The following is a 12483-nucleotide window of genomic DNA, read 5'->3' on the forward strand; positions in this document are numbered from 1 at the left end:
GACTATTTTGAGTTGAAGGCATTTGAAAAATAGCAAGTAGAGAGGGAGGCTTTCTCTGAAGTCCCCTATCTGACTAAATGCAGATCCTCTAAAAGGAACTCAACTGTCATTAATGCCCTTCCTGGGAGTTTTATCAACCAGGGAAGATTGACTCTTGTCTCGAGAGGACAATACAACACACTACACCTAGACAAACTTGTCACAAACTATCATACCTATCTTCTGTTTTTCTGAAGGACCAGTCATCTTTCCTAAAAGTCCTTTACTCTTTCCCTATTTAATTGGTATGTAATCCTATATTTTAAACCACTTCTTTGGGTTACTCACTTTTCCTGGGTATCCCCCATGTATATACAGGAGTTACACTTGTGAATAAATTTCTGTGTGTTTTTCTCTTATTAATCTGTTTTTATTTCAGGGGTCTCAGGCAGAACAAAAAAGTAGAAGGAAAATTATGTTTCCTCTCTTATGGTGTGGTAGATAATTTTATGTGTGTTTCGTATGTGTATTGTGCCCATTGGTTTGGCCAAATACTAGTCTAGATGTTACTATAAAGGTATTTTTTAGATATAATTAACATTTAATCAATAGACTTTGAATAAAGCAAGCTATTTTTATACTAGGGACACAATTCTCATTCAATCAGTTGGAGAAAAATTTAAGAAAAAAAATTAAAAGAATGAGGTCCTTTGAGGAAGGGGGAACTCTGCCTGCAGTGTGTCTTTAGACTCCAATGCAGACAGCTTCCTTTCTTCCATTCCTTGTTATCTACTTTCATGCCAATCTCCCTCTCCTGGAAATTTAATATTCTTGTACATAATATAATAAGTCTCTCTTGCCTAACTGACATATACAAAGTACCCAGTAGCTGCCAAGAAATGACCCAATGTCAATTCAATTCCAGTGGCTCTCATTCCTACTGGAAGTGATAGCCATAATATCCTCTCTATAGGGAAATATGCAGAATAAAAGAAAACAGAGAAAAATCTTCATTAAAATGCCTTCACACCTTTCCAAAGGGTAGGTGAATTGCAACTCCATATTTCTAATTGTGAAGAACAAAATCCTCAGTGTTGTTTGACTTCTCATCTTCTGTAAACCTACATCCTATCAATTATCAAATTCTACTGGCTCTGCTTTCAAACTGCATCCAGTATGTGAGTACTCTTCACCTACAGTTGAATCTTTTCAACAACCTCTGACATGGTCTTTCTGCTTCTACTCTATTCTCAAATCTGCAACCAGTATTATCCCTTTCCAACCTAAACCAAATCATGGCATTTATCTCTTATAAATTACCAGGGACTTTGTAATTTATGCAAAAAGAGAAAATTGAAATTCTTAAAATGACCTAGAAAATACTTCATGATTTTCACCACTCATCCCATGATCCCATAATTAAACTTCCCTGTCTTATCTCATACCTTATACAACTTTGGATCACTGTCTGCTTTTGACATGTTGACCTTCATGTGTAGACATGTGTCCTGCTCAGGCCTTGGAACTGGCAGTGACTTTTCCCTAGAACACCCTCCTTCAGTGCACCTGGGTGGCTCAGTCGTTAAGTATCTGCCTTTGGCTGGGATGAGTCCCACATCAGGCTCCCTGCTCAGCAGGAAGCCTGCTTCGTCCTCTCCCCCTCCCCCTGCTTGTGTTCCCTCTCTCGTCTCTCTCTGTCAAATAAATAAAATCTTAAAAAAAAAAAAACCCTCCTTCAGACATTTGCATGACTCAGTTAATGAAGCTGCGGCTTCTATGCAGACTTTCATCTCATTCCTTTACTCTTCTTCCTGTACAACTTCTAGTATAATAAATATTAGCCATATTTTATATTTATTAATTTTATATACTTTTTCTCCCACTATAAAGCAAATTTCTCAAGGGTGGACATTTTGTTTACTGGGATTCATCCTTGGTTACTAGAACACTGCATGTTATAAAGTAGTAAGGCAATAAGTATTTGTTGAATGGGGAAATTATTTTTTAAATTAAGTGTAGGGAATCATATTGATTTTTTTTTTGAGGGGGCATGCTATAAAACATAACTAGGATTGAAAGGACTGAAATTTAACAAAAAGTTTTGACTATATGTATCTTTCAACAAAAGTGCTTCTCTGGCTTTGGGAGTCTATATTAAAATACCAATTTAATTTTGCATCCTGAGCCCTAATTTTCTTCCAGGTAAAACTGAGGATAATAGTATTTACCTTTAAGTGTTTTGATGAAGCATTAAATGAGATAATGTATCTGATATTGGTTTAATATAATAAAATACTGGCTTAATATGTATGCATGTTCTACTTTTAAAAAAATTCTGTAAACTAAATATAATATTCTAACAAAAAGTAAGACATTTATTGAAACTTAGACATAAAGTCCAAAATACAAAATATAGACATTGAATACTTTCTCTTCACCCAAACTGAAATTATTAATGTATCTTCATATATATATATGTAGAAAAGTAGATATACATGTTTAAGTCCAAAAATATGCCCACTTTCTGTGTCCAGGACTACAAGTATTAAAGAAATACAAATATCTTGGGGAATCCATTTTCAGAAATGAGTAAATTTGGGGGTACCTTGGTGGCTCAGTTGGTTAAGTGTCTGCCTTCGGCTCAGGTTGTGATGCCAGGGTCCTGGGTTAGAGCCCTGTTTCTGTCCAACTCTCTGCTCAGCAGGGAGCCTGCTTCTCCCTTTGTCTGCTGTTCCCCCTGCTCGGGTATTATTTCTCTCTGTCAAACAAATAAATAAAATGTAAAAAAAAAAAAAAAAAAAAGAGTAAATTTAGGTCTTTGGAAGCCAAGCAGTTTCAAACCTGAGAAATGGATGTATAGGAGACAATGACTAACAAATAAAATACACCATCATCACCACCATTACAAAACCAGGTTTGCTATTATTTTTTAGCATTGGGAACAATTGAAGTATCAACACAAAGTCTTAAAGCTAAGAAAGTATGGTCCTTAGATGACTAATTTGATAAAAGACTGGATTTGGCTCCTTCTTTTCCTACATACATAGTTTTCCTCTTAAATTATGGATTACCTGTGCTGTAGCACCTAAAATCATGCCTAAACAAAATATGGGGCCACAGCTGGACACAAGGAGTTTTCTTTTGTGGCCTTCACTCTGCTATTTAAGCTCTCTGTGCTGCTTCATCCTATATCAAATATTCATACCAATACCTACCTCCTTTATCTACATAAGGGCGCTTTAAGGATAAAATGACACAAAAGATGAGAAAATACACTGAATAATTTATAAACACCAGATAAGTGTGAATCATATAAGGAATTATTAAATCCTAACATGTAAGCTGACACCTTTAAGCTAGTCTTTTGTTTCCTCCAACTGACATCCAATTTGTTGGTTCCTATGAGCTTTTAGGTAACTTACTGTTATAGACTGCAGAATTAAGGCCACACAGAGAATATGCAGAAGTCAACAGTACAAAAAACTGCAAAATTAAAATTATTCAGTGGTTTATATTGTTCATTCATAGCCATATCTCTCTTCAATTATCTCTCAGAAACTGTATTGGTGACTTTCTCTAGTTGCACAGTATAAACTTGAAACTGAAGTATCCTTCTCCTGGTGCTTTCATTGACCTCCTTTTTGGCTTACCAGTGAGAGGCTTTCATCCTCCTCTTCTTGCTTTGGTGAAAGTTATGTCTATGGAATTCTTCCCCAGAGAGGGCTCCTGTGATTGCAGCCATCAGAGACAACTGGGGAAGTGAGAAGACATTATGGTAAAGGATCTTCTTCATTAGCTGTGACAAGCTAGTCAATTTTCATTCGTAAGTCAGCGGACAGCTGAAGATATCCCATGGAGAGGCAGAAAGGAAAGGAAGAGCGCACCTGGCACAGGCCCTAGAAAAACATGCTGATAGTCACAGGTCACCAGTTCCAAGGGCAACCAGACTCAGACTGAAGCTTAGCAGAGGTGGAAGAGGCCAAACCATCCTGTGTACACTCTGGTCAATCTATCAGCATAAGAAACAGGTTGAAGTTGGGGAGCCTGGAAAACTTCGAAGACAGTTGACAACCTTGGTTGCAAGGTCGAAACCAGCAGCCCAAGAATTGTGAAAAGAAATCATTGGAGGTCATATAACCAAGTTCCTTCCTCACAGAGGTAAATGACCAGGATTGCCTACAGGTGACTTCTGTGCACAAGCATAGCTCAGTTCTGGTCAAAGAGAATGATCATCAACAGGAGAGAAAATCAAGGGAGGAATGAAGAATCCCACTAATGCTGTACTGGAGCCAGCCATCTGAGAACATTCATCTGGTATCAGCACCTCCTTCCATGTGCCCTGATGATGAAAAAAGGAACCAGGACCCTGTAGCCTCTAAGCTGTACCAATCAACTCATTCTATGTTTACACTCTACTGCAATTAAGACACCATTTGTCTGTTTGTATGTTGTTCTTTTTTCTGTTTTTTTATATTCTTTAACATTTGTTTTCCTCTGTTTCTTCATAAAAGTCCCTTTGCAAATTGCTACCACCTTCTCAACTGAACCAAGAGCAGAATATTTCCACACTTGGGCAGCATAGATGGGAATGATCAGAGAGGCACTGTAGGCAGAGGAAGGTGCACATGAGTAGATGATCCCATTCCTAGATTTTAGGGAAAACCAGGGGGCATTGGAGATATATAGAGAATGATAGTGAGAGGAGCAGGACTGACTTCAAAACATGGGGACACACTGTGAAATTAAAGGGCAGAGATCTTTGTTCAAATTTATTAAGAATTTTAAGACAGTGGCAGCAATAAGGCATTAAGCCTCACACAGAGCCTTGGTTGTTCTTGGGCTTCCTTTGGATTTAATTCCAGTCAGTTATCTATAAGCTGTGCTGATATAATAGGTACTTTTCTTATAAAGTCAGTTACTACCTCCTACTAACATGGGAGCTATATTCTATGAAACATTTTGATATCCACAGAAGAAGCACATCAAAATATGTAAACTTTATGACTTGCAGATGATAATTTTGCTTCACATTGGAACAAGTTTATCATTTTTAACATAAAAGGCTATTTGGCATAAGTAATGCTTCCTCTTTGAATATGCTATTGGACCTGCTATTTTTTTAACAGCTGAACTATGAATGACTGCTGGGAAAATATTAAAGAACTGAAAAGCTGTGTAAAACTACCAATTTTCAAGATAAAAAATTCCTTTTATTGCAAATGCATTGGTATTTGTAGAATCAGACCAAAAAAAGGGGGGGGCGGGAACAGACTGAGTTTCTATAATAATTTGAAAATTGGGACAAGCAAATTTTTAATTGACATGAATATTATTATAATGTTTATATATTACAGTTGTAATGATGGAAAACATGATGGTTTAATGAAACATTATAATTTCACTCTTACATTGGCCAATAGATAAAATTTAAAGGCCTTAATTTGTGATTAGAGAAAGGTGTGGTACTTAAAGGACATAGCTTCTGAGCCAATTAGTCAGAGTTCAAACTGCCTCTGGCTTTAATTGTGTGGGCAGATATGTGTGATCTTGAACAATTCATTTAATATCTCTAGGATTCCTGCATCTGCAATGGAGAAAAATAACAGCGCCTGTCTCCTAGTATCTCTGAGGTTTTAAGGAGATACTACATGTGAAACTCCTTGGAATATAACATGCATTCAAAAAATGTTTGCTATTAACTACTGCTATTATTATGGTCATGATTGCTGTTATTGTTGTTACTATTATTACTACACAATGTCACACTTGCCTGCCTCTCAACATTATTTCCTGTCACCTTCTCTCAGCCTAGGCAAGCTCCAACCAAACTCTCCATTCCCTGCATATACTTGAAGATTCTCTGTCTTCTTGTTGTTGCTGTTGCTGTGCATAGACTGAGAACCACTTGGAGGGGATGTTGTAGAGGCAAATTCAAGCCACAGCAGGGAACTGGGTTGAATGAGATCCCCCTGAAAGTTCCTCTTGGCTCTAAGATTCCAACAGATCAACAAATGAACATGAGAGTTAGCGGGCACATTTGACATTCTCAAGAGCAATCTTTGATTCCTCTCTGCTTTGCCAGTCTCCTGCATTCAGTTTTAGGACCTAGACAAGGGATCCTTCTGTTTCATCACATGGAGCGTGAGGTGGAGCTGCCACAGGTGGGAGTCCTGGAGACACACTCAGGTCAGGGACAGATGGCCCCGTTGGGTGGGCACAGGCTCAGGAGACAGAGCCTGTGTGTTTGATCTTGAGCAAGCTTGCTTAGATTCTCTGAGCTTTCAGTAGTTAAATGCGGGTATTAGTTGCCACTGCAGAGGGTTAGAATTGAATTAGATATGGTGTACAGAGAGCCCACTGAATATCCCTTCCCCTGTCATGCCTTCCCCGGGGACTCGGGCTGTGTCTCTAAGGGGATTTACCTGAACAGATAGAGGTTATGGGTTCACCAGGAATAGTGGGGTGCAGGCAGGTAGGGCAGATGGTAGGAGGCCCTGAAACCGAGACAAAGGGACCTGGGCTCAAGAAACCAAAGGGTTAGGAGCTTTGCTGTGGTCATTTCTTCTGTTTTGTTTCTTCTGGCCAGAATTTAATAGGTTGGAAATAATGGACTAATTTTAAGAACCCAGACTTCCATAACTCTTTCTCTAGCTTTGAAAATAGCTACAAATCTGTCCCAGGCCTACGCCAGAAAGGAAAATAAAATGCAATTTATCCTGACACTTCTTCCTGGTTACACCGGGCATGGGCTTTGGAGGTGGGCCATCATCCAAGACAGGCTGTCTTGGCACGTGGGTGCCAGGGCCCATGAGCTGAAGAAGGCCAGGTCAGCAGCAGGTGGGTGCTTCACTCATCTTCTCCCCCAAGACCCCCAAGCTGGGAGCATACCTGCGGTTCTGTTGTCAGTCTCACCTCTGTCTTTTCAATTGGGATTGAAAACCTCACCTCCATGGTGGCTGTGCCCAGAGCATACTACTCACTTATAATGGTAGCTCTAGTGAGAAGGAATTATCTCTGACATCTGAAACATTAATATTCAAAGGTTGAATTATCTGGGGAAGAAAGCAAGTTACCTAGAGCCACAAGTCCAGAGTTTGGACAAGCTGGGTTCAGGGACCTTCCTCAGTAAAGCATATCAGTTCAATGCAATGCCATAACTATTTACTGAGCAACTATTCTCTCCCAGGTGCTATAGGAGACAAAACAGCCTGCCCCCTCAACATGCTTCCTAATGATTCTCAGGCACAGACTTGCGGACTGCCTTGAAAACTTATGTACTGTTTAGCACAAATAATAGACAGTGGCTCCCAACTGAATTATTACATTGATGGATTTTTTTGTTATGTTAATCACCATACATTACATCATTAGTTTTTGATGTAGTGTTCCATGATTCATTGTTTGCGTATAACACCCTGTGCTCCATTTAGTATGTGCCCTCCTTAATACCCATCACCAGGCTAACCCATCCCCCACCCCGGATCTTTAAGTGTCAGTATCCCCATCTCCAACCTCTCCTCATGAAGGGGCAGAGGGCAGGAAAGGGGAAAACAAATGTAAAACCCCTATTACAATGCCTGACTATTACAAGACATCAACAAATAGGAGTCATTTTTATATTTGCCGAAAAGATAGAAAAGATCTATCTCATTTTCACTATGACTTTATGAGAAATAATATAAAAAATCTTAAAAATTTTAGTTAATATGAAACACTATAGTATTTATTTTTCTCAACTTTTTGTCATCATCCTCATTGTAATAATACAAAGTGCTTAACATTATGCACTGTCCTAAGCATTTATACTTCCCTACAACTCTCCCTACTACAATTATCCCATTTTACAGAGGAGAAAACTCAAGCACAGAAAATGTAATTCATATGGCCAGGGTCATAATTCTTAAGAATATTCCTTTGGTTTGTGTTTCACTGTATCCGTCTCCCCCTCTTTCTACTCTCTCTAGGTCCCTGACAAGGTGGGAAGGCAAGCTCAGTATGGTAGACTTTTCTTCCTTTCGGAAAGGTGACTCCTCTTTCTCTTCCACTCTTTCTGTCAATATCCATATACCTCAGAAGGCTGCTTGTTACCAATTCTCCTGATATTTACAAGTTTCAACTCCTCTGTTTCTTTTGTATATATATTGCTCTGCAAGGCCTAACCTTTTCCTAAGAAAATGCCATGGGTGATATTCATTTGTAGCCAGAGACACCAGGGAGAAAACAAGTGAGTTTTGACAGCAGCTGAATGAAGCATAGTGGAATTACAGAGCCTATAGAAATGGTATGATGGAGCTGCCAGATGAAATGGGCCAAAAATTCATCTTGCATGATCTTTTCTGAGTATCCATTATTGAAATGGATTTTCAAGCCAGTCAAGTAGCATAGGGTTCTGAAAACATGTAACCAGAGACCTGACATCCTGTGTCTGAAAAAAAGAAAGGTCCAGTGCCCCCCTTCTAAGAGTAGAATTGCAGCCTCCCATCAGAGCATGAACTGGGGAGCCAGTCACCAAACTCCCCTGACCCCAGAAGGAAGTCAAGTGATGAATAAATGGCAAAGTTGGAGCTGCTTCTGCAGTGGCTTTTAAGGGTCTATATAACACTTGATTTTAGTTCCCAGTGAGGCAAATCTTCTCCCATAACATGATTAGGAAAGGGTTTCTGGAAACATTTCCTCAGGATGCAGAAAGGCAAAAGGTTTGTTATGCATACTACTTGTGTCTCAAAATAATCTCAAGTAGGAGTTCTTCTATCTTTGGTGGTTTTCCTTTCACTTGCCATTTATTGGTGCAAAGTATGGTATTTATTACAGTTCAAAGAGCAAAGGAGTCAGTAGTATTCAGTCAGGTGACATTTTGAAAACTGCTCTTCATCTAAATCTGAAAGATGTAACTTAAAGCAGCAAAATTAAAAAACATCTTGTGCAGAAAATGCTCCCTTTAAAATGCAGAGTTTGTTTTTTAAATTAAATTGTCATCTTAAGAGATGGCATTCAAAGGGGCTTGTTAGCAATCACTTTCATATTTAGGAAAATAAGGAACAGCAAAGAAAAAGAACTTCCTCATTGTCAGCCTCAAGTCAAAGCAACTTCAACTTGACATTTGATTCTCACAAAACCTACAGCGGTGAAAAAAAAATATGCATGTTACAGTGAGGAAACCTTTTTTAAAAGAATCACTTAAGGGTGCTTTACCTATCACCCAATTTCAGAAGCCTGGTGAGGAGACAAAGAGGGCCAGAGTGGGGCGAAGGCCCTCCGCTGGCCCGAAAGCTGAGTCACAGGAATCGCACCCCTGCAATGGGCGAGGCCCTCCAGCGCGGCCACCGCACCCTCGCTCGGGGATGTCCGCACTAGACAAAGCCAGCTTCGCAGTAAAGGAATGCCTGTCCCCTTAGGTACCACCCAGATCCTTAGTTATCATGCGCCGGTCCCCAAGAGCAGGTTGGCGCGGCTGCTGCAAAAATCCATTAGGATAAAATAGACCTAAGGAGGGACAATGCATGATGCAGGAAGTGCTGGGGGGAGGGGCTTTAGCTCCTTTTAATTTTCCGCCGTCGTTGCGGTGAGGGTGCACTGGTGCACGCGGGGGGTGTCCCCAGACGCCAAGCCGGCCCCGGACGCCGGGGCCGAGGCGAGGCGCAAAGGAGTTAAACTGGCCCGCGGTGACGTCACTTCATTTACATATGAGCGCGCATATAGCTGCGCGCCGCGCGCCCCGCCAGGCATTCGGCGGCCGCCACTGAGCAGATCGGACGTCCCCTGAACGCGCACCTCCCTCCGGTGAGCCCCGGGGCCCCTGACTCCAACCCTCGGTCCCGTCTACCCTCGGTCCCTTCCCGCCCGGCGCTCGCGCTCGCCTCTTGCCGCCCGTCTCCCTATGGAGGTGTCCCTACAGGGGAGACCAAAGGGTCCTCCCGCGGAAGCCTGCCTTGGGGTCTTGGGGATGCCAAACCCTTCCAGATGCTGGGGAACAGGGTCGGGAACTTGGCGATTTAAAGACAACCACCCCACCCCCCAAGCCGGGCGTTTGGCAGTGCAGCTCCGAGGGAACATTTTTTTTTTCTCCCGCCCCGGGCATTCTGCACTGCTTCTTAGGTGGTGATTAATCTGGAACAGAAAGATCCTTTGTTCCAACTCACACCCACCCAAGCCCGGAGCTTCAACAACTACGTTTTTTCTGTAGCCTCTGATGGCTTCTTGGGCCCTATCTGTCCAGATTTAAGGTGGCTGGGCTACACTGTGAAATGGGGCGGAGGGGAGGGGACAAACCAACCCTTCTTGCAGGGGAATGTGTGCGGAGGTTGCCGAATTGCCCCTAAATGCAGATCAGGACTGGTTAATGGGGTGTGGGGCAGCTTGGTGCGCTGCCGGCTGCATTGTTGAGCGCGAGTGAGGAAGCAGTAGGGCGGTGGTCCGGGGCGCAGGCTGCAGCTGCCGCCTTTGTGAGCAGAGAAGAAAAGCAGCACGGGGCAACATCTTTGGGGGAGACTCATGAAAAATGGAAGCACTGTGCAGTCTCGGCTTCATTTTGAGAATTTTTACTCGATCCTACCATTCCCGCCCCCATGGCCTCACTCTTCTAGCCATATTTTAATTTTCAAACACTGTAACTGACAGCCCACGCTGGTCAGTTTCATCATTCAGAAGATTCGCCTTCTAATGGGAGGGCAATCTTCCCAGTTTGGCCCCCCGCATTTGGAAATAATGAAGAGGGGTTCTTTTTCTGTGTAGAAAGAGGAAGAGCTGTAGCGTTGAATGAAAGCGGAAGGAGGCAGAGGTGGGGTTTCAGGCAAGGGATGCGAGGGCAGAAGCGCATTTCTGAGCCGGGAGAGAGAAGGGTGGGTCGCTCGCTCGATCTCACTCTCCCTCTTGGCTTTGTATAAGCAGCTTCCTCTGCAACCATGTCTGACAAACCCGATATGGCTGAGATTGAGAAATTCGATAAGTCGAAATTGAAGAAGACAGAAACTCAAGAGAAAAATCCACTACCTTCAAAAGAAAGTAAGCGCCCCCACCCTCCGCGCGCGCCCTTGAGTAAAGGCTGGGCGGGAGGGAGGATGGGAGAGGCCGGGAGAAGGACCCGGACGGGGAAGGGACCCGGACCGGGACGGGGGTGGGGGGGCGGCGAGGGAGTGTGGGGGAGGACCTGACAGTTTTTATGATGACTGTGGCGTGGAAAGTTAATTAAAAATTTTTTTGCAGCCAACAAACAGGGCTTTAATAATTTAATAATGGGATGTTTGTTATACCATATTAATATGCAATATTACACCATTTTATGTTAAAATGTTTTTTAATGGCCATATTTTCGCGATGGGATGACTTGATAACTTCGCGGATTTTTATGATATGGGAAGACACTGTAAACGAAAAGTACAATAATTTTACAGTAGGGTGTGCGGAGTCTGCCTAATGAGCTCCCAACATCTTTTTTCTTTTTTTTCTTTCCCGTCACAGCCATTGAACAGGAGAAGCAAGCAGGCGAATCATAGTGCGGCGCGCGCCGCCAGTATGCACTGTACATTCCACAAGCATTGCCTTCTTATTTTACTTCTTTTAGCTGTTTAACTTTGTAAGATGCAAAGAGGTTGGATCAAGTTTAAATGACTGCTGCCCCTTTTCACATCAGAGAATCTGAACTACTGACCAGGAACCCCAAGCCTCCTTTCCATCTGCCTGTCTGGCTGGCAGGGAGGAAAATAACGTATGCTCATGAAGGAAGAAGCTGGGTGGGACGACCAGTAACATTAAGTTGGTCCAAGGTATCTGGCAGGCTGTACAATGCAGTTTAATCAGAGTGCCATTTTTTTCTTCGTATGATTTTAATTATTGGAATGCACAATTTTTTAATATGCAAATAAAAAGTTTAAAAAGTGGTGTGTTTGGAAAGAGTGCCTTATTCTCCCTGAAATCTGTGCAAGAGAGCCTACCTCTTGGTCTCATTGGGGAAAAAGAAGTGACAAACATCTGGTGATTTGGGTACATCCTGGTACAGCATAAAAATGGGTTTCACTCAAATACATAAAATACATCTTACAGACTAGTTAATTGAGAGATCATTTTCTTAGGCTGACTGAATTCCCATGAGCAGTATCAAAGTTTTACCATGAATATACTTGAGCAATCTTAAAGGTTTTGATAAGAAAATTGAATTTATTTTATACAATCGAGAAGGAGGTGGCAACATTCATAGCATATTTCTGGTATCAAATTGAACTTGGTTACTTAGTTACTGGCATTGGCACAAATAGAATTCGAGCAATCTTGTTAGATGAAAAATGAAAATTGCATTCTTAATTGCTTTATAAAGGAATTTGGCATTAGCTCATTTTATTAGAATGCAATATTAAATGGTAAATAGACATGAGTATTTTGGAGTAATTGAGTTCATTAATTTGAGTAATTAAAAAATCCTTGGACTTTGAACAAGTAATTTAGCGCTGACATTTGGGCTAAGTTTAATTCAGTATGAATTCCTTGGCTCATTTCCAGGTTTTATTAATA

At 41.5% G+C, this 12483-nt stretch overlaps 1 protein-coding gene across 2 annotated transcripts; it reads left to right on the forward strand.

Moving 5' to 3' along the window:
• Positions 1 to 9651: 9651 nt before the first annotated feature.
• Positions 9652 to 11852, forward strand: LOC148162088 (thymosin beta-4). 2 transcript variants are annotated; one of them, XM_088020320.1, is made up of 3 exons: positions 9652 to 9759; positions 10867 to 10980; positions 11437 to 11852. In XM_088020320.1, the coding sequence occupies exons 2-3, from the start codon at positions 10881 to 10883 to the stop codon at positions 11469 to 11471; spliced, it is 135 nt and encodes a 44-aa protein (XP_087876446.1). In that variant the 5' UTR covers positions 9652 to 9759; positions 10867 to 10880; the 3' UTR covers positions 11472 to 11852. The 2 variants fall into 2 exon arrangements, with proteins under 2 accessions (XP_087876446.1, XP_087876447.1); XM_088020321.1 differs by having other exon boundaries at positions 9705 to 9759; positions 10864 to 10980.
• The last annotated feature ends 631 nt before the right edge of the window (positions 11853 to 12483 follow it).

Source organism: Eumetopias jubatus, unplaced genomic scaffold, assembly GCF_037043125.1.
Source record: "Eumetopias jubatus isolate StellerSeaLion01/CBP00866 unplaced genomic scaffold, mEumJub1_p1.0 scaffold_23, whole genome shotgun sequence".
Classification (NCBI taxonomy): Eukaryota; Metazoa; Chordata; class Mammalia; order Carnivora; family Otariidae; genus Eumetopias; species Eumetopias jubatus.

Coding starts and splice junctions, on each gene's coding strand:
- LOC148162088 (XM_088020320.1), top strand. CDS start 10,881: ATGTCTGACAAACCCGATATGGCTGAGATTGAGAAATTCGATAAGTCG. Junction 10,981..11,436: donor TCCACTACCTTCAAAAGAAA/GTAAGCGCCCCC, acceptor TTCCCGTCACAG/CCATTGAACAGGAGAAGCAA.